The 23,774-nt window shown below is 25.9% G+C and overlaps 1 protein-coding gene across 2 annotated transcripts; it reads left to right on the top strand.

The window, feature by feature from the left end:
- The first annotated feature begins 3,246 nt into the window (after positions 1 to 3,246).
- On the top strand, positions 3,247 to 19,176 carry LOC135923393 (putative uncharacterized protein DDB_G0282133). Of its 2 annotated transcripts, XM_065458111.1 has the most exons (10): positions 3,247 to 3,487; positions 3,524 to 3,976; positions 4,025 to 4,125; positions 4,168 to 4,380; positions 4,423 to 4,545; positions 15,386 to 15,484; positions 16,520 to 16,676; positions 17,144 to 17,197; positions 17,277 to 17,374; positions 17,718 to 19,176. In XM_065458111.1, exons 1-10 carry the CDS (start codon positions 3,253 to 3,255, stop codon positions 18,999 to 19,001), a joined length of 2,817 nt encoding a protein of 938 aa, XP_065314183.1. In that variant the 5' UTR covers positions 3,247 to 3,252; the 3' UTR covers positions 19,002 to 19,176. The 2 variants fall into 2 exon arrangements, with proteins under 2 accessions (XP_065314183.1, XP_065314182.1); XM_065458110.1 differs by having other exon boundaries at positions 3,247 to 3,976.
- The last annotated feature ends 4,598 nt before the right edge of the window (positions 19,177 to 23,774 follow it).

Raw genomic sequence — 23,774 nt, 5'->3', positions numbered from 1 at the left:
TTTGTGGTATGTTATTATAAAAAAACAAAAGGTACTCCCTTCATAAATTTTAAAAACAATGACTTAAATTTTTAATGCTCTACTACCAACTAACAAAATATTGTCAACAGAATATTTTTTTAGAACATGAATTCAATTAAAACCTCCACATTTACAATGAATGCATTATAATAGTATATTGTTTGAGATTAATATGAGTTTACTATTAGAATCTCTAACCCTTTTAATTTACATTTAAAAGGATAGCAGAAAGGGGTCCAAATTGTTTTATTTGGAAAATAAGATGTATGATTATGTGCAATATATAGATTTGGTGGATGCTCATTGTGTATTATAAATAGTCTATAATAAAAGTATTAGTTTTTATAGCAATTCATTTTGCACTATTTCATCTAAAAATTTAATAGATAATCCTCTAATAAATTTGTCCTACCTCTTGTATATCTCCCTTAATACAGATTACCCCTCAAAAAATGGATGCAAACTGTTCCTACCCCCACCGCTCATGTAAACGCAGTTTAGGTTCAACTCAAGGAAATTACCGTTTATACAGCTGATTTATTTGACTTTCTATTTGTCGAGAAATATGTTAAAAAATATCAACACGCTGCCATCACAGATTGAAAATATAATAAGGATTTGTTAAACCTACATTTTTTAATCAAGTAAATAAATTAATTCATATTAATGATTAATTTCAAATTTATCACAATCAATAAGAAAAAGACATGTAAATTACCTTAAAACTAAGGATACATGCTAATGTTTTATAAATGTATTTACAAAATATTTTGCGTTAAATTTTATTAAATTTTAGATTGCTATGATTATAGTAGTTGTAAAATAAATAATTTGTATCAAATCCCTGCTTACCTTCTTAAATAATATTCCTTCATTCTTTTAATAGATGGTTTAAATTTTTAGATAAAACTATATTTAAAAAATTTATTAAAAAGAAATACTTCTATAAAATATTTAATCCGCAAGTTAGTGTATTATTATTAAATAAATTTTTTTTTGTTTTATTATTATTTTAAAAATCATATTTATTTATCTATAAAAACTGATTGAAGCAAATTCTGATTGAATTTCAAGATTTCGAATATGTGGCAATAGTTAAGTTTGATAGACATTTATGTTTACTTAAAACTAAGATAAAATGATATTTAGTAAAATAACATATTTATTTCTTATAATTGCTTTCATTCTTGGTTTTAAAGTAATTTTTGGATTTGTCATATATAATTCGTAAAATCTTCTAAAACATCTTAATGAATATTGTATTATTGTTGTTAAGATATAAATTTTGGATGAAATAGTAAAAGCCAAGTCCACGCTTGTGTAATTAAGAAAGTTTTAAGGTTTCTTTTATAAGATGAAACTTCTTATTTAAAATAGGAATATTAAAATAAATTATTAATATTATATATAATCTTCATTAAAAACGATTTATCTTCTTATACATACTTTATTTTTCATTAAAACAAAATACATTATATCTAAAAGCAAAGCTTCCTCAAACATGTGATCATTTTTTACAATAATATCGATTAACAAAAACTAATTCCAAATCATTTTTGATTGACATTTCATATATATCATATATATAAATATATAACAAAAATACAAAACTATAACAGTTTCAACCTATGTTTTAAAGATTTAATCTATTAAATTTCTTGGACCATTATCATCAGTAGACGATACCCCCTATTTGGTAAGCCTTCGACCCGCATTTGTATGGCTTTCGACCGAGTTTCATATGAATATATTATACTGTTTAAATTGAAATGTGCAAACTCTGAACAATTATTCTGAATTTCATATTTGGCCATTTAATATGCATACAAATAATAAAAGTAAAACAATACATGACATTTCTAAAGATTATATTTTTTAATACAAAATATTCATTCATTTATTACAATATTAAATAGTTTCGATTGCGGATATAAAAAAATTTGCGTCTAAAGAATTACAAGCGATAAAAAAGGTTAATTAATTCATATACTGCCTCAATTGATAATGGTTTTTAAAAACCACACAAGGCATGGTAACATAATTATCGGCATAAAACTAATATAACGCTGTGTTATCATTTTAGACAATGTTTTAGAGAATTGATTATTAAGTACTAATTTTTAATAAAGTTTTTTATAAAAACATATAAAAAAAGAGATGGAGAAAAAGATATCATTAGGATTACATCCATTGTGAGATGAATAATGAGATGTTTAGTTTTTAATAATTTATATTTATTTAAAATAATATATGGCATTAAAGAATTGAATGCAAATTGCTACTTATATTTATTATCAAATGCATTAATAAGTAAAGTATACCAAAAACTGTAATATATTCTATAATTGTCAAATATGTCTATAAAAGTGGCATTTTACCTAATATTTTGTAACCAATTCTTTATGATAGAGGATTATCAACTATATGTCTACCTTCTTTATAAAGAAGTTTCTTATAATTATTTGGAGCTTGGAGATATTTTTAAGAAGAGGCATGTTAAATTTAAGAATGTAGTTGATTAGTGATTTTGAACTCGGCTAATTACAATATTAAATTTGTTAATTTTCAATTAATAAATAATTTTATTTATTTAATTAGGCTTAAATAATTTAAATAATAAAAATCAATTAAGCTTCACCTGTTAATGCTAAATTGATATTTAGACATTATGATTGATATTCCATTTTTAACACAGAATTTGATTGCAAGCTGATATAATGAAAATTTAATTTATTGTATTAATCCAATCTAATAAAGCACTCATTTAATAAAAATCTAGAGACTTATTAATTTTTGAATAATCAAATCAAATCTATATAAAACTTGATATAATTATAAAAGAAATCGTTCAGGGGGCTATCAAAAAGGTTTATTTTTAGTTCAGTGGGATATTAGGGAGCCATTAAAAAAATTCCTTTGTTTCAGGGGGCTATTCAAAATTTTTAGGGGACTGGAGTCCCTGCACCTAACACCCTACTTCCGACGCTACTGCTATAATCTGCCTCTTACAAGTCCCTAGTAGATTCTTAAACTTGTCCTTAAAAGGAGATTTTATTGCAATTGTTTTTTAATTCATTGATAGATTTTTATGTGTTATTTTCACCCAATTTTGAATAAGCTCCAGGATATGAGCACATTCTAATATGTAATATTATTTTTAATATAATTTTGACAGTAATCTGTTTGTCAACTGTGTTACATTTATCACTTTTTCTTTACTTTCATAATTCAATGGGAAAATCTTCCAAACATAGGAACAAATCAATATCACGATCTAGATCCAGATCCAGATCTTATTCCAAACGTAAGGATAAAAAATGTAAGGATGAACGCAAAGAAAGAAAAAGATCAAGATCTACTGATAAAGAAAAAAAATCGAAAAAGTTAAATACTTCTAAAGATGAAATCCAATACATTAATAAGTTAGAAAGCAACAAATATTCTCCTGTTAAAAAAGAAAAAACAAGTAGAATAAAAGAAAAAAATTATTATTCTAATAAAGGCAAAAAAATTGAAATATTAGATAAATCAACTAGCAGTGAAAACTCTCATAAATTGCAAGAAAATAAAAAAAGGAGTAAAGACTATTCTGAAAAAAAAGGTAAGTTTTCAGATATAAAACCTCAAAAATATAATCATACCGATATTAAAGAGAAAAGAGAAATTAAGGATAAAAAAGTTGATAAATCTCACATAGACAAAAAGAAAATATTTGATATAGCAAAAATCCAAGAGCAAGACAAAAGAAATATAAAAGAGATGGCTAAAAATAGTAGTGAAAGAAAAACTAATAAACATGACATATCAAAAATGAATATTAAAATTAATGCTGATGAACTTGATAACTGTATTGGTAAATTTTCAAAGCCTATTGATCATAATGATAAAAAAGAAAAAGATCCTTCCAAATTGCTTCAATCAACTCTGCGTAATGAATCTATAACACAATTTACAAGTTAATGATTTATACATAATTACCATATATTTATTTTATTTTTTTTAGAATTTTGTCAAAATTTATCTGTTGATGAAAAAAGTTCATATGAATGTAAGATTAATCATCCTTATTCAGAGCCAGTTAGGAAAATTATATCAACTTCACAGGTATATTTATTTTTAGAATAATTTTATTATATTTATATAAAGATTACATCTATAGATGTTGAAAAATCTTCTTATTCATCCATACCTGCCTTAGAATATAAATCTTCAATTTTGACCCAAATTAGCACACCATCAACAGTCCCTCTTCTGTCAAGTCAGTTACTAACAACCAATTTGTTATCGTTGCTACCCAATCAATCGGATCCTATTATAAAGCAAAAAATATTTCCAATATCTTCTGGAAAATCCCATTATGTAATTAATAAAAATATTTAATATTATAACTTTATTTTATAGCCTAGTGCTGATAGCCAGAATATACAAAATTATATTTTAGAAAGAAGCCAAATTGTGAAATCACTGACAGTAAATCCTTCTGATGAAATTGGAGCACAAAAAATGAAGGAAATAGACACTAAAGTTTATAATATCTTCAAACATTATTTGATAAGTGTGTATTTGAAAATATTTTCACATTTTATATTATTATCTTACAAACCTATAAACCAGGCCTGGCTTCAATGTTTAAAAAATATGTTTTCAATAGGAATAATTAGTAAATGATGTTTCCCAAATTATTTTCTTACAAATCCTCCTCTTTGTGGGTATTTTAAATGTGTTTATTTTTTCTCCCAACATCATCCCAGTTTAAATAAATTAAAACCTTTAATTTTATAGTATTAAGATGATAGGAAAGTTGATAGATAAAATAAAATTAATGTTATAGGAAAACATCACTTCTTGATTATGGAGATTATATATTAGATAATAATATTTTATTTTGTCTACCTCTTCCCATTATATTACATTTACTTTTTTGGTCAGATTTTTATAACTTGCATTTATTTTACCAATATTTTTAATTTTAATATATTTGATACCATTTTCTATTAATATCTCTGCCAATTTATATGGTTTATAACTCAATATTTTTTAAATCTATTTCAAAAATCAATCTACACTTTAATTACAACAAAAAAATAAGTATATTACCTTTCAAATATTTTAATATTTAAAAAAAAAATTCTGATATAATATATATATATATATAATTCTTTGCATAATATTTTATTGAGCAATAATTTTTTTTACCTTCTATCAATGGTGTGATATATCAAAATTATTTTCTTAAATGACAGACATTGGTAAGAGTTAATAGAAGTTTGGTTAAATAGTTGGTTTTACACAACAGATTTTTGTTCGAAAAAAATGAACCAAACCCAACCCAACTAAATGGAATGATCTGGCTTATTTAATCTATAAACCCAAAAAAGGACCTGAGAATCCACCTGAGCATTGATCCAAACATCAACCCTCCAACAAAAGCATCTACCCCAGTATCACCTAGCACCAACCCAAACAACTTAATAAAGATTTTTATGGATATAGAATGGGTAGTTTAATATTAGCATAGAAATAATGATCTTTAATAATATTCAGAGACCTGCAGAAGTACCATTTGGCGGCCCAGCTGGATTTCTTTTAAATTTTTTTTTTGGCCCAGACTGGTTCAATATTTTCAGGCACACAGGTTTATTTAAAAAATAAAATAAAATAGGACCTGGCCCATGTATTTGAGCTTAGGGCCCTGGCTGCTGCACAATAATATTAGATTCCTTTTTTTACAATTTGTTCTATTCTTAATTTGAAAATATTGTAAAATTTTTACTCTACACTAGAAATCGAGTTTGTGATCATGTACCCAAATTAAAAATTAGAGGACGAAGTTCAATATTCACATAGAAATAATTATCTTATTAATAATTAATATTAGATTCCTTTTTTTATAAATTGTTCTTAAGATCTGCAAAATATATATTTTTTACTTTATACTAGAGATCTGCAAATCATGGCATGAATAGGTCAATTCAATATTAATTAAATAAATAGCATAGAATTTGAAATAATTATTCTAGGACTAAAAAAATAAATTTATTATGGGAATTTGTCAAAAAAATTCATATAGTATATGTTTATTTAATTAATATTTTTACTAGGGTCTTGCCTAAAGTAAAATTGGCTTAGGCTTAAGCCTTAGAAGTGTTAGCTGAAGTTGGGTCACATCACTGCAATAATTGCTCAAGTTTAATTTCAAGCTGAAATGTATTTGTTATTTAACCATAATTTGCTAAACATGGGCCTACACATATGTTTTTCATTTTTATTTTAACTACCCCCCCCCCCCCTCCCATATATATCGAACAATTTTTAAAAAATACAAATTTTTTTTATACAATTCAAACATATCTATTTGTATTATAATTAATATACATATGTGCCATAAAATTACAAGAAAAATCTTGCATAATAGGATTTTTCTTAAATTGTGGCTTTTATATAAAATGGATTTAGAAGAAATCAAAAATGAGCATTCTATAAATTTGCTTAGGTGTTTGGATCTTAGGCAGAAATATCTGTTTAACAATAATATATTTAGAAGTGGGATTTATAGGTTTAATTTCCAAAATAGAATCTATCCATCTGAAAATGATAAATCGCTGACTATAGGGTAAATTTATAATCTCTTACTTTAAATAAATTATTTTATTTTGGGACAATCTGATGTCTACATGGAAATAAATTAAAGTTGTGATAAACCAAAAGTTTTAATAGTTTTGATAGAATTTTTACTGGTCATTAAATTAAAAATAAATAAAAATTGAATCTTATAACTTGTCAAACCATGATGTTTTTTTAACAAAACAAAAATTTATTTTTATAAAGATAATTATAAATATTAGAATAATTGAGATGATCTTTGTACAATATACTTGTTTGATTTCCTCTGAAATTTTATTTAATTCTTCTAAACTTATAATTAATTGTTTTGCTATAAACACTTATTAAAATTATACATACTCAATTGTTAACCATGACCAATATATTGTCTTAAAAAATAAAGATATCTTCTACTATAACTCGGTATTTTTACCGGGGATAGTGTTTTTCCGCAGCATTTTTCTTAAACATTAATTAGCCATAGATATGTGAGGTATAAAACCAGGGATGCGAACCCGGCAAAATTTTTGCCTAGGCTCGGTTCGGGTTTGGTTTAAGGTAAAAACATAGGTGGGTTTGGGTTCGGTTCAGGGAAATATTTTTGAACCCGGGTTTGGTCCGGCTTGAGCTCGGGTTTAAGAATTTTTGAAATAAAAAAATTCTATATTTAAATCATAATTAAAAAACTAGTCATAAATTTTTTATTTTATTTATAGGAAAAAAAATATAGTTAAAAATACAAAGCATAGTCATGTATCAATTTTAAAAATTTTATTTAGACCTATTTCTTTAAATAACAATATACAATAAAATTTATTAACACTCCAATAATGACACGAGTTCATCTGGCCGTCTTATTTGGTTTATTGAAGTATCCTAGCACCCAGCTATCCAAGCCTGTCGGCATTTCTCAGTTCAGAAATTTATCATATCATATGTCTATACACATCCGTCTTAGAAGAAAACCCCGAAATTTTTTAGTTCCTTACCAGGATTGAATCTGGGACCTTAGGTTTCCAATCTTCATCATACACTACTGGGCCACCCCAGCGAACTTTATAAAAATAATACCTTTTTACATTTCATTAGATACGTTCTATTCCAGCGTGAAGCCATGTCTAGCGGAATTATGGTACCACCACTTATTTTGGTATATTGTTCCTTAAATTTTGGGGAAGTAGTAAACTTGCTTGACGGGCTTTTGGATGAGTTCCAATTTATCAAAAATTCTAGTCCATCTTGTTCTATAGGATTAATTACATGGGCTGGACAACGATGGTTGCATAATTTGATTTGTAAAATAGTTGGAAATGATCTTTTAAAATATTAACGCCACTTACAATGTTTTCCCATTGTTGTGGGTAATTGTGAATACCTTTTCCATAATTTGCAATTCATTAAAACAATTAATTATCAAATCTGATATTTACTGCTTAGTATGGGGACGAGGGAAACAAACAATGTTAAGCAATATTTGTTGTATATATTTTATATAGTATGTTTATTTAATAAACAACAAAAAAAGTTAATATACCAATTTAAAAAGATATATTAGCTTTGTTATATAAATGTTTATTTTACTGTTCTGCTGCTATATACGATTTACATAATTATTTTTATTTGGATATATTTATAATTATATATTATTATTCAGTCGTTTTACATATACACCAAATAAAATATTACTGATATTCATAATTCTGGGCTAAAAATCCTTACAAGGTGGAGGATACGGGCACCAGCTTATTGTAAGCTGGTGGGGAAGAAGCCCCGTATAATTCCTGTGCTCGCATGGTATGGTACTGAAGACTAAGAACCACTTATTAAAAGAAAAATTGATGATTACTCACGACATGAAAACAATTACCATATATTCCTGTGCTAGCATGGCATACTAAAAACAAAGAGCTGCTTATTTAAAAAAATAATTTTTTTGTTGATTTGTATGACAATTTATAGTATATAAGTGTATTATTATATTGTAAGTTTAAAATGTAATATATAATTTTAATCCATAATAGGAAATTATATGATTAATTATATTAAATTAGTTTATTAAGGTCTTTTGTAATATAATATTTAAAGTTAACCCATTATTGGGAAATATTATATTACCATTTTAATATCCCCACATAGTGTAATGTATAGTTTTTTTAAGTTAAAATTATAATTACTATTATGGATAGCTAGCTATATTACCCCTTCGCAAACCTTTTCTATGATTTGTTGGTATAGTAATTATTGTTATTTCATCCCTTACCCAATATAATGTAATAATTCCTTTCCTTAATGTAAATTTTTGGATGCTACCTATGCATGTTGCATATATTTTATATAGTATGTTTATTTAATTAACAACAAAAAGGTTAATATACCATTTTAAAAAGATATATATTAACTTTGTTATATAAATGTTTATTTTACTGTTCTGCAGCTATATACTATATACATAATTATTTTTCTTGTTATATAAGTATACGTTAAATTATATTTGAATATTTATATATTATTATTCATTCACTCGTTTTACATATACTTTAACCAAATAAAATACTACTGATATTCTTAATTCTGAACTGAAAATCCCTACAATACCCATTCACTACTGATAAAATGAATTGTAATATCACAGTATGTTATGCTATAGGAACCAAACTGATTGATAATTTACATATATTACTTGATTTTTTAATAATTATATTTTTGACGGATTTATATATAGTAATAACTGCTGTAAGTAATGTATTATTTTTACAAACTATTAAATTTTATATCATTGTTTACATTAATATATTTATTTAATAGAGAATATTAATTCCATTATTGAATTAGGTCAATTATGCCCAGGAAAACATGTTGTTATTAATAAGGAGCTGCGACGACTATTAAAAAATCTAGAGAAATTCGATAGTCCCTTCTATAGAATAATGGCGAAATAAGTTCACAACCTTTAACTATTAGGATGATGATCTTATTTTTAAATTGCATGCACGAAAATTTAATATCATGCTACAAAGAATGAATATCAGATAATAAAGATAGCAGCATCTAAAATGCTGTTAAAATGCAATCATTATATGGGGAAATGACAAATTTTGCTGATTATGCCTTCTCGTTTTTAGACCCCCAGATAAAAAAAATCCTTAATTTCTAAATATATTTATGTAATATCCAAGTATTTTGAAAATTTTAAAAACTTATTTAGAAAATATTCTTCATTTTATAAGACAATATATAAATTTATAGATGATAACAGATAATAATTTGACATCTGTGCATTTTGCAGGATAAAAAAGTATATAAATTAAATTATCTGATATGTATTTTTTTAATGACATCTTGAAAGAAAAATGTAGGCATGAGTGTGTTTGATAGTGATGTCAATGAATTTTTAAGGGAACCGGTTTGTCCAGGAAGCGTCAATGTTCTAGATTGATGGAGTGGAAACCAGGCACGATTTCCATCCCAATCACAAATGGCAAGGGATTATCTAGTACAGCAAACAACTGTCGCAAGCGAGCAGGTATTCTCACGTGGGAGATACGATCACGAAAAAAAGGTATCGTATGTTGTCTAATACGCTCAAACAATGTCTAGCCCTATTGTCTTGCTATGACTAGGTATTCAATCTAAGAGGCGAATTATATAAATAAACACTTATATAAAATTACAATAATTATATTTACTTAAATAAATATTTGTTATATTTATTTAATTAAAATAGTCGTTTTATTTAAATAAATAATATACATATATTAAGTTTATAATGTATATGCGATCTGTTTTTAATTAATTTTAGAAATTTTTTTTTATGTGAGCTTGGTGGGGAATAATTGTAAGCAGTGACGAATCCAATAATATTAAACCTAGATTGTCACAATACAAAAATCTACTATGGGGGACCAGGGTTATATTTATCCATATAAAATTGAAGTGCTATAAAAAATAGATTAAGCAAATTTTCAAAGATATTTTAACGAAGTTTTATTACATATCTATGGTTAATTAATATTTTAAAAAAATTTCACGGTATAACACTATCCCCGGTCTCTCTTGAACCTCGGTATTATGATATAAAAATACCGAGTTAACAATACACTAGTCATAGTGAGCAATTGAATATATATAATTTTAATTGTTTATTGCAAAATAACCAATTTATAAGTTTAGAAGAATTAAATAAAATTTCGGAGGAAATCAAACTAGTATTTTATACAAAGGTCACACATATTTTAATATTTATAGATAATTATCTTTTGTTTATATCATGGTTTATCAAGTTATAAGATCTATTTTTTAATTTTTAATTTAATGATCCATAAAAATTTCATCATAACTATCAAAACTTTTGGCTTATCAAACATTTGAATTTGTTTCCATGTAGACATCAGATGATCCTAAAATAAAATAGATTTATTTAAAGTAAGAGATTATAAATTTATCCTATCAGCAATTGATGGATTTCCATTTTGGTAACCTGGGATCCATATAAATCCCACTTCTAATTACATTGTTAAACAGATATTTCTGCCGACAATCCAAACACTTAAGCAAATTTATAGAATACTCATGATTGATTTCTTCTAATTCCAATTTACATTAAAGCCACAATTTAAGAAAAATCACTTATCATACTAGATTTTTCTTGTAATTTTATGGTGCATATGTATACCGGATGTAGAATATTTTGAATTATATAAAAAAATGTGGGGAGGGGGTGGCAATATCAAAAATTTTGAAAGACATGTGCACATCCATGTTTAGCGAATTAGGGTTAAATAACAAATAAACACATTTCGTCTTAAAATTAAACTCGACCTAAGCCAATTTTTACGACTTTAGGACAGATCCAATAAAAATTATTAATTAAATAAATAAATGCTTACCCACATTTTTTTTTGGTGATATTTGATATATCGACAAAATTATTTTTAACTCGATGCTAATTATTTAATTAATATTGAAGTGAACTACTTCTCGAGTTACTATTTAATTTATAGAAAATTTTATTATTAGTATTAAAATGACAGTTTGAAATTATTAACTAATATAATCATTGAAATATTTTAAACTTTTAAAAACCATTCAACTCGTTTAGAATATTCTATAACTACAATAAATCTCATCGCAAAATAATGCAAGATAATTAATAGTTTCATTTTTTATAATTATAATATTTCTTATTTTTCTTCATTAAAATTTCCCTGAACCGCAACCTAAAACTATCATCATGATCAGAAATAAATTAGAGTAAGGTATTCGGGATATACCAAAGGCGTCAATACCGCAATATAAACAAAAATTTTAACTAACTCAAACTAAATGTCAAACGGAGCTTTAACAATATTAATCTTAGACGATCATAAATCGATTTCGCGACTCAAGTTGATAGTGAAAAATATATATAATATTTGCAGATCAAGATATGAAAAATTTTTTAAAAAAATATTGAATTACTCGTCTTCGAGTTTTTAATTTGAGTTTATGATCACAAACTCGATTTCTAGTGTAAAGTAAAAATATTAAATATTTTCAGATTAAGAAGAGAAAAATTTGTATAAAAGGGGATCTATTAATAAAGATAATTATTTCTATGCTAATATTGAACTTCTCATCCTCTATTCATAAAAATATGACTAAGTAAAATATTCACAATAAAATACGTTAAGTTGGTTTTGGGTTGATAATCAGGTCGTTGCCAGAGTCCGATTCTATGAATTTGATCGACCAGATCGACCCATTTGGTTATTCGACCCAACCAAACAATTTACAACACTAGTTAATACCGCTTTCTTCATTTGTAGTTCATACAATTTCCCTACTAATTATTATGATGCAATTAGTTTTACAAATTAGAAGAAAAAAATTAAAATGAAACCCGAATCTAACAGTTTCGAAGCATTTTATAACAATTGTATTTTGTCAATTTAGATAATGTTTTTAAAATGTCACTTATTAAAGGTACTTAAACTTTGGGGCTTGTACAATGATATCGTAAGTGTATAATGCAATTTAAGATTTATAGATTTGCATTCCATCTTAATATTCCAATTGCGATATTAACATGATTATAATTTTTCCTTGTTATTCTTTTCAGTAAAAAGCAAATATATTAGATTCACTATTCTGCTATAATAATTAAACAGATGTCAAAATTTATTAATAATTGAACTTTTAATTAAATTCAAAACCTAAATTTAAATATTAGTTGGCAAAATAACGTCCAAATGAATGTTTTTGGAGTGGAACAGATGTTTGGGAAAGGGTATGATTCTTAGACCGGCTACCATTATGGAAGGAACTGTATTTTAATAATTATATTAGCAGTTATGACTTTTATCAATGTCACCCACCAGTGTAGTAAGGCATAGAAAAGAATATGGTCTAGAAAGGTTAAATAATGGAAAAGTTAAAAAAAATTGGTATACTTATTAGTGTATCCAATTCGTATTTAATAGATATTGATACAGCTCGCTCATATGATAATAAAATAACGGGTAATTATTTAGGTTCCCTTTTTAATTCCACGATTCAATCATGTCTATCGATACCGATATGGAATATATTAATTTTATCAATATTTATGATTTATAATAATATTTTTAATAAATAAAGTTAATAAAATACTAATGTAATTTTCTTCATACTTGATAACATATTAAGTAAGGTATTGTTACAATATTCACTCAAAATTTCCCATTTTTTCTATCTCTTTTACCATTTTTTCCATAGAATTTCTTCCATTATAGTAAAATTTCCCGGAGGTACATCCTTACTATTTTAAAATATAATAATCATGAATTACAATATTTTTTTTATAGATGCTAGTCATTTTAAAAGTGTTAAGTTATGATAACCCTCTCCATAATCTCATTTACTCTTCTCATAATTTGAGTCTATTTACCCCACTGGACCTTAATTTGGTTACATATAATTTCCGCGAAATGCTTTACAACGAAAGCATTATTTATATTTATAATACGCAACTTATTTGATTGGTCTGAAAATTATTTTAAATATAAGAGACTATATAATGCACCCGTTTTTAAAACAAAAATCAAACTACCCCATAACTAGTTCCATAGCACCAAAATATTAATCTAGCCCTAGTTACCCCATATAAATTAACTTCGATCCAAATCACTTTATACTTAGACTAATAAGTAACTTCGCGTTTAATATTACATAGCAAAATTATTATTTATCAGTAATGCGTTTCGCAGAAATAACCTGATGTGCTTTAATTTAATATGTATTTTAATATTGCCCATCTATTAAAATACATATATTTTTGTTATTATTAAAAAATATAGAATTAGTCTAAGAGATATTAATAAAAAAAATTTAAACTTAGCCTTCTGACGTTTAACAGGTACAGAATCTCGTTGAAAACCAATGGATAATTTTTGGAATAGTTGAAGGTGAATGTAATACATAAATAATAATATAAGTCCTATTATTTTCTCTTTTTATTTAGTTTTACTTGCTAAACATAATTGTTTTTTTATAAGGTTATATGTAAATGATAATCATATCTTGATTAAAAAGTTCCTTATAGATAGTATCAAACTTCATAATATTCTCCTATTTTCCTGGGAGTATATTAGCATTTTTTTAATAGTCAAATATCATTATGCAATTATAGAATATTATTGTTATTATTATTCGGTTCTCGTTAGGGAAAGGATCTTTCTTTTCCAAAGCAACCGGCCTCCATGCACTTTATTTAGCTCTTCGGCAGATGGTTGGGTGTTATGGTTTGAATAGATTGCATATTAGATTTAGCATATCCCATTACTGATCTAACCTCTACTTCGTTTACCGCGTGAAGTACGATGAAGTATTCCAGCTACGGTGATATTTTTAAAAGCTTTATTACAATTGCGCAATGATATTTGATTATTAAAACCGTTCCTTCCTTAACCATTAGCAAAGTTAATAAATGAAAATAATGCATTTAGTTTATATTATGATTGAAAGGGTATTTAAGAATATGTCATGCCTTTTCTAACATAGTCTATATCTTTTTACTTTTTCCAATATACTAATAAAAATGACATCTAATACACATATTTACAAATTATTAGGGGTTGACTAAAAAATCGACTTAATAAGGGATTGAAAAACGAAGTTGTGTTGATCAGTTTTTGAAATCTTATTCGTTAATAATATATATTTTATTTAATAATTTATAAATGAAAACGTACGGTAAGGTTATTAACCTCTAATTAATAAATAATAATACCATCACTATATACACTGAATGTTTATACCAATCTTATTCTTTCTAATGCTTAATTACAATAAAACATTAACCATATTTTATTATCCGATTATAAGTTTTTTTAAACCATTTTTGCGACCTTTTTTTCTGTCGACAATTTTATTAAAGGTATAACCTAATATTTAATATGGAATAGACTCAAATAACACATTAGAAAATTTATTTGAAGTTTATATAAAGGAAATACATGTTCCACATCATCAATGATATTCTAATGCAAATAATGACTATTATTTATCATCTATTATTTTTATTTCATAATAAAACACATTACATTTGATGCATTACGATGATCTTAGGATACGAATTTTACAATCTGTGCTTTGTTTACCCATTTGTATATTTTTTTAATATAAGCGCATCAAGTTCTGTATTTTAATCGAGTACACCTTAAATATAATATAAAAATGTTCACGAATACTTGATCACGAAGGTATTATTAAAAATTAAAAAAATATCTTTTATATAAAATTAAAGATAGCCGAATGGCATACTAAAGTGACCACGAATCCTGAAAAACCTTTGGAGAAAAAATCGCAAAATCCTAACGATGCTTATGTTCCTGATTTGCCCACGGTTTAAATATATAGTATATATTTTTTTTTCCTCAAAACATCGCAAAATATTTGTATTCCAAGGTCAATTGGGCCAATTCTTTTGTTTCCTTATCAAATTAAATATGCATCCACTTTTAACAAATTAGTTGTAAAATAAGCAGAAAATGATGAATTGTTCGTATTAATGAGAACCTCTAATTATAAAAAGCTCAAATTACAGTTAGAAGATTTAATTGTTAATTTTTTTATTAGAAATTGAAAAAAAATTGATCCGATTTTTATAAAATAATAAAGTAGGCAGTTCAATTTGGTATAAGTATTTAGGGCTGTCCGATATTAAATATTGGATCAGGTCGATATTTTCAAAAAACTGATCCGATCCGATATATATTTTTTTTCCGTTATTTTATTATTGTGTAAATTATATTATCATTTTTTATATATAATTAATTTCATAATAATTATAAATTAATAAAAGAAACCAATATTAAATTTATTTATAAAATTGAATTATTTTAAAAGAAAAATTTGATGTTATAATATCTGTAACAAGAAAAGGATTGTAAGATATCTAACAATTCATATTTAGCTAGTGTAATTAAACTGCTCGTTTAACCGATTTAAAAAAGCTAAATTAAGATAAAAAGATTATCTAAGCTCTAAGATTTTGCCCACAGAGGTAGAAAGGTTTGAACTGACTCCTATTGCCGAACTAGACATAGATATTAATTTTTGGCTAAAATCTTGATTTAGCGATAAATCAATTCCATATTTTAAATGTGATTATTAACTGTTATGGAGTAAAAAAACAAAATATACTTAATCATTGGTGAAAGTTAGTTGTTTATTTTTAAATAGAAAATTAATTTTTATATGAAATTCGTTTAAGGATATCTGGTAAAAAAAATCAATATAAGTAAGTATCAGGTATTGGGGTATGTATTATTATCGGATTGGTGAAAAATTTATGAATCGCCTCTTATAAATATTATTTATCATTCTTGGTTAAAAGTCAGAATTATATCTTAAGAATGTTTTTCCCATTTTATATTAGGATTATTTAATGCGAGACCATAACTATAAGCCTAGTAACGTGGCCTTGAAACTGATGAATAAGATGGGTTGGAAACCAGGCAAAACCTTGGGTAGGATGGAAAGAGACATCGACGATAGTGACTCCATCAAATTGGAACTCAAATACGATAGGATTGGTTAGATTTTATTAATAATATTTAACTATCAATTATAATAAATAATTTGAATTATCAATAATTATTTTTTGAGTTAAAATACTTTATTTAGCCATATAAAATATCTGATTGACATTATTATTATATTATACGTTCGCAAAAATATAGAACAATTTATTGTACTTACATTGTTTCAGAGACCCTCATGCTTGAAACTTTAAAATATTTTTAGAACCTGATTTTAATTAACAGAACACTTAAAAATTAAAATATAATCTATCTCTCATATTATTTATTTTCATTTTAAACAAACCAATATTACGACCAGCATATTTATATTTTTATAAATGTCCTGTTTTAAAAACAAGTACGACCAAAAATCGGGGCAGGGCAGCTGTAAAATTCACAAATCCGGGTTGGGCTATGGGTACCTCTACGGGTTATCTTATATATATAAGCAAAAAAACTAATTTATTCTTTTTAATTAGGTTTAAGATCTTTATCAGAATTCGCCAAAGATGAGCGATTCCAAGCATCTCTAGGTAATATATCACTAACAAAAACTAATTAAAATATAATATTATAAAATATATTTTATGATTATTTCGTTTTATCTCTAAGTTAAACATCCTGTGTCGGCTCTTAATGAAATTTGTCAAAAAATGAAATGGTCAGACCCCGAATTCAGCGATTTATCTTACAACCCATTTTTGATGCAGGTGCTATATAATTTTTTAAAAATAATTTATTTGAAAGTTTTTAAAATATTTTATTAGCATCAGAATTATAAGAATAATTCAGGGGAAAATAGAGCAATTTTATATAATTTATTTTATGTAATTTTTAAATATTAATATTGTTGTATTTTTTTTTGAATGCACAATATTATTATTATTATATTCGTTTTACTTACTCTACGCTATTTATTGATATAAAAAAGTTTTAAACAAATTGATTTTAATGACATTTTTTACTGTTTTTATAATTGTAAAATATTTATATAGAGTTTAAATAAGTATAAACAGATTATTAACACAAATATTATGTATCACGATCATGTAGGTAATTGTCAAAGGCCGAAAATATGTGCCACCCGCTCCTAGTGAAAGTAAAAAAGTTGCTAGAATGGAAGCAGCCAAATTTGCCCTGATACAAATGGGTTTCTTGTCTGATTCCTCTATTCTTCTTCATAATAACATTTTGAACAATCACGAACAGTTTTGCAATGTAAATGCCTCGGGATTGCTTCCTAATTACAACTATTTTTTCAATCCCAATATCATGATGAATAACGTTTATATGATGAACAGTATGATGAATAATATGACCAATATACAAAACAATGTAATGATGAATAATATGACCAATATACAAAACAATGTAATGATGAATAATATGACCAATATACAAAACAACGTTATGATAAATAATTTTAGCAATATGAACAATAATCTTACCAACGTGAGCAATATAAAATCGAATATAAATGATATGACCAACATAAGCGGGGTCCATATGAATAGTGTAAATAACACTTTAAATATGACTAATAATACGAATAGCTTGAATGATATGATGAACAACAATCGCTATAATATGATGGCCAATATGAATAACACTAACTGTATGGACAATTTGAATCCTAAGAACAATTTAATCATGCACAGTATGAACAATTATGATACAAATTTAAGCAATCCTAATCTTATGTTTAATATGAACATGAATACTTTAAGCAATACAAATCAAGTTAGCAATAATAATGGTTTTAAAGATCACCACAACAATAACCCTAACTTTTTAAAAAAGGTGCGTAACATTTATAATACCCCTAATAATACTATGTCCTTGCTTTCCAACCCGCGAACATCCACAGATTATATAGTCAATTCGGGTTCGAAACCTTTATTCAAAAACTTACCTAGCTCAAATATACCATCACTCATGGATATCTCTCTTCCATCTCCTCTTATGATGGATAAAAAGTTTTCTTCAACATTGTCATGTCCACCTATCCTTAAAAATGAACCAGGTACTTCCTTGTTACCTCTACCTGCTCCTGTTGCCAATAATATTGTTTCCAACAACAGGCCTTTAATTCAAAATCCCTCTCTACATAACGATCAAACAAAAAAGTTTAAGAGTAATCCTTCGATAGATTGGCAGAATTATTCTATGATTTCCCCATTTATTACTAGTTTTAAGCCCAATTTGGTTTTGGGAAGCTTTAATAATGCAAATTTTCAGACTTCAAATCCTGCTACCCTAAATACATCTCTCATTAATCAATCTTATAATATAAATTCGGTTCAAAATCCTTATTATAATGATCAGTCTTACTTATGAAGAAGCATTTAATTGAATATTTGTTAAGATGTTTGTTTTATTACGTATGAGAATTCTTATTGATCATTATAATATTATTGCATACAATATTATTTTATTTAAGATGAAATGAGAATGAAATAAATTAGAACATTATTTATGAATTTGCTAATTAACTAATTGGATGACAATTTTTGTTTATATAATTTAATATACATATATATATATAAAGTTATTGACAATGTGAAAATTTTTTTAATAAATATATCAATATTATAAAAAAATGTTTTGGTTTCTAAATATTTTAATATAAAAAAAATTTCCGAAATAACAGAATCATTAATTTTTTCTTCCTTATATACTAACATTTTTTAAAATTTATTTGCCTCTACCGCAGTTTACAAACTCGGGGTAATTACAAGATTGCATTTCATCATCGAAAAGCAAATTTTCGGGGCACCTATCTCTTATAAGCGTAGCTCCTCTAAAACAACCATAAAAACTCTTGCAGCCATCATCCACAGTACCGTAAAATTTATCCTCTGGGACCCTAACACAAGTCATATCAGCAAATCCGGATATCCTGGGGCAGTCCCTCCGGGCTTCTTGATAAAAGTCGCACACTGGATTTTCTGGAGATTTATCTGGTATTTTACCTAAGGCTCGTTCATTGAATATCAAACCTTAATTTTGAGTAAAATGTGGAAGGGGGAGAAGTGATAAATAATATATAGAGGTTTGTTAAATAGATAAAGCTACAAATTTTGTATTTTAGTTTTACATTGCTCACCTAAAGACATATTGGCTGGTACAGAATCTTATTTCAGAATAAATTTTATTTTATCAAAAATACAAATTTTAAATACAACTAAGAATAACTCACCTTGTACACAGCAATGGTAATCGATAGCTTCATAACCAAAACATCTATAATAACATGTGCATTGAGTCTTTTCATCAGCAAAATATCCATCAGGCTTGTTTCTGCAATCTGCATGAAGGGGCTTTTTGAAGTTGAGTATTTAAAATATAATAAAAAAACAAACATACATATTATTTCGTTTTACTTTACCCCACTTGAAATCCCCTAGTCGAATGTAGATATTTCTAATGATCACACTTAAAACAGCTCAAGTAATATTAATAAATTACTTGCCTTAGTTTTAATTAAAGTAAAACTTATTAAATATGATATAAGTGTCTTGCCATATAAAATAAACATGATATTAGTATCATTAATTCACACTCTTATATCGGTGACCAGAGACCCGCATAATCGATTTTTAGGCTCACGGACTGGCCATGGAGGGTTTTGTTGACAGTCGACTCAAGGTCTGTTCAAAAAAATACAACCAGAAATCAATGTTAATATTTAAACGTCTTTCTCTTTTAATAGTAGTAATGCTCATGAATTATTATAGACTTGCAAACTTTTGGGATAGAGCATTCTAGCATAAATCCAATAACTAGAGTTGGGCAAGTTCTTAAGAAGATATACACAAGATATAAGATTTTTATGAAAAAACTTATCCGATCATTTTCTATATTAAAAAAAAATTGATGAAAATAAAATAATATTTTAAGATTCAATTAGATTTTATATAATTTTTTTCCTAGTAACATTAATATATGATTAGAGAAAGGCATTGAATACAAATATTAATAAAGCTCATTTCATTTATTAGCGTGTTAACCATCAGGCGCAGCCAGGAATTTTCTACCGGGGAGGAGGGGGGAGGATAATTTTTTTATAATGAAATTTTTGGAACATTAAAAAATTGCTAGAACTATTTATTATATGAAATTTAATATATAACCAATCGTATTTTAAAAAATGACAATTTAAAACAAAAATAAAGAATATTGAAAAATACAAAAAATTTAAAGAGTGAATATGATATTGTTAAAAATTAGTAAGCTATATAAACCGGTGTATAAATCACGGTAACATTATATAATTATTTAAAATGTATCGTTAATAAAGGACAATTTATATTCTTTGCGATTGTGCCAATAATTCTATATTTTGCTCTATTGGGGATTAAATCCTGATGTATATTAAGCTATAATCCATTCATTTAATTTTATAATGTCATACTTTTGAGATAGGTTTTTGTATGAAGAACTAATTGGTATTGTTGCCAAAATATACAGTAATTTTAATATATTTGGAAAAAAATCCAGAATATGGTTTAAAGTATGCAATGCTTCTATTGTGTTTTCTTGGAAAATTATCTACTGAAATTAATAGCCAAATCTTTATTTAATATATCCCCAACAAAAAGATTTATATACTCGTAAATTGGGTAGAGCCATTTGATGAATCAGAAATTCTTCATTGATGGGCAAAAATTTATTTAAAATCTAAAAGTGGAATAAAAACGGCTATTTTAGTAATCCTCAATTGTCCTCGTTTACATTGGAAGAATTTGTTTTTCTAAGTGCTAGTCGAGGCTTGCGAATCTGTAATTTCGCTTTGCCTCAACAATCACATAACCAAATTCAAATCATTTTTTTGAAAATATTGCATAAAATGTGTAATTAAATAATTAATAAATTCCAGCTCAAAAAAATCTGCTGTCATATTGTTTCTAATAACTTATCAGCTTCAGGTAAAATATATGGTTCAGACCATTCTGATATCTCTCCTAGGATAGTCAAAATAGGTTCTTCTAGATCCAAAAATTGTGGAAATGTTTTATGTCGAGGTCTCCATCTTGTCGAACATGTTTATGCAGTTTCTTTCTTGCAGCACAAGGAGTCTTGAAAATAATTCTATTGAGCAGATTCCATCTTTTTGGATGTATGAAATCTTCATAGACTCTTTTTGCATCATGGTTATTAGAAGAGATAAATTAAATAGAATTTTTTGGTGTTAAAATTTTCTTACTATCAGTGTCTAAAGTTTAAAAATAGTGATAAAATATACGAGAAAACTTTTTGCTAAATTTATATAGAATACAACCTGTTTGAAATAGGATACTTTGCAATTCATAAAAACCTTTTATATTTTTTCTATAATTTTTAAGAAAAAATTTAAAGTAATATTTTGCATAGGCGTTACTCATAAAGGAACACTGTCAATAATAGGGTCACTTTCATCGACGACTATGCAGCACTACTTGAAACGGCTATCCAATTTTAAATTGATTAACCAAAATAATTTTATGTAAACCTCGAGATTTCCTTAATGTATGTCCAAACCTTTCTGACATCTATAAGCAAAATTCCCAGGCTTGTATAATGTTTTTGGCTAAAATCTTGGGTTAATCGCTTTTAAAATCTAGCCGTTTAACAACACTATGTCTAACCCTTTTAAATTACATTTAGAAGCAGAAAATTATTCAGAAACAATTTTTATTTAAAAAATAATGACTATGATTATATGCAACATACAGGGTTGGGCAGTATCGCGGATATTTGTATTTGAATTTTTTAAAATTTTGGAAAGTATCTTGTATCCAGTATCTAAGATACATATTATTCAAAAGTATTTGTATCTTAACCAACTTTGTATTCAAAAAGATACAGATACTTTAAAAAAAATTTATATTGGTTAATTTAAATAGTATTAAAATTTAAAATGATATTGTTTTAAGATTTAAATGAAAAATTTAATCAAAATTTAGATATTTTAAGATAATTTTTGATATATGACGTTGGTCGTCATATAGCAATTTGCTAACAATTAGAACTACCATATTTGAATCGTTTTATATCTGTCTATTTTAAAATTATGGAAGAAGAAAATAGAATAATATGTTTATCTCGTCTTCAGATGATTCTTCAACCGAAAATTATAACAATAAATTTAAAAATTAAACAAACTTAATGGCAAATTTTTTGAAGTACTTCAAGATGATCATAATAAAGAAATTCATCGTGACTTTGGTATTGACGAAAAAGTTATAGCAACTCTTACAGATAACAGCTCTAACTTTAAGAAAGCTTTTAAGGAGTTTGGATATTCAATAGAAGCTGTAGAGAATGACTTTGACATCAATGATGATGAATGTATAGAATTCGAAATCATTGAAAGTATTATTTAATACTTCTTTAAAATTTATTATGATATTGTAAATTTAGTAAAAAAAATTTATTCAAATAAAATTATTTATTTGTTTATTTAAGGGTCTAAAGAAGCCTCAATAACATTGCCTCAACACATTCGTTGTTTGTGCCATACGATAAGTCTAATTGCCGCAACAGATGTCGAGAGAGCTATTATTCTAACATTTCTAAAATTCATCATCCTGCAATAGCTAAATGTACTAAGCTATGGAATGCAAATAATAGGCCTAAAACTGCAGAACTTATCAAAGCAGTTTTAGGAAAACAATTAGTTATACCTTGTTGCACTCGATGGAATAGTTTGTATGATAGTCTTTATAGTTTATTAAAATTTAAAGGCGAACTTCCTAAATTATGTCAAAAATTAGAATTTCCTAAATTAAGAGATATTAAAATTCAATATTTAGAAGAATATTGCAATATAATGGCCCCATTGGCTATAGCGATTGATAAAATACAGAGTTAAATCAACTGCTATTATGAAGAATCAGCTCCAATTTTAAATGTCGTTAAAAAAAATTACAAATTTAATTAAAACCAATCTACAATTTTTCAAACCATTAACAGTTGCCATATAAAATTATTTGAATAAAAGATTTAAAAATATATATGATTTTGATAACAATTTTAAAAGTGTATTTTTGGCAACTATTTCTCATGCCTATTTTAAAAATCGTTGGATTGATGGTGAAAAAGAAAAAAAATACCTTCAGGATTTGTTAT

The sequence above is a fragment of the Gordionus sp. m RMFG-2023 genome, chromosome 2 (genome assembly GCF_954871325.1).
Source record: "Gordionus sp. m RMFG-2023 chromosome 2, tfGorSpeb1-WG-v2, whole genome shotgun sequence".
In the NCBI taxonomy this organism is placed as follows: domain Eukaryota; kingdom Metazoa; phylum Nematomorpha; class Gordioida; order Chordodea; family Parachordodidae; genus Gordionus; species Gordionus sp. m RMFG-2023.
The sequence above is the reverse complement of the archived record's forward strand: the minus strand, read 5'-3'. Positions and strand labels throughout refer to the sequence as shown.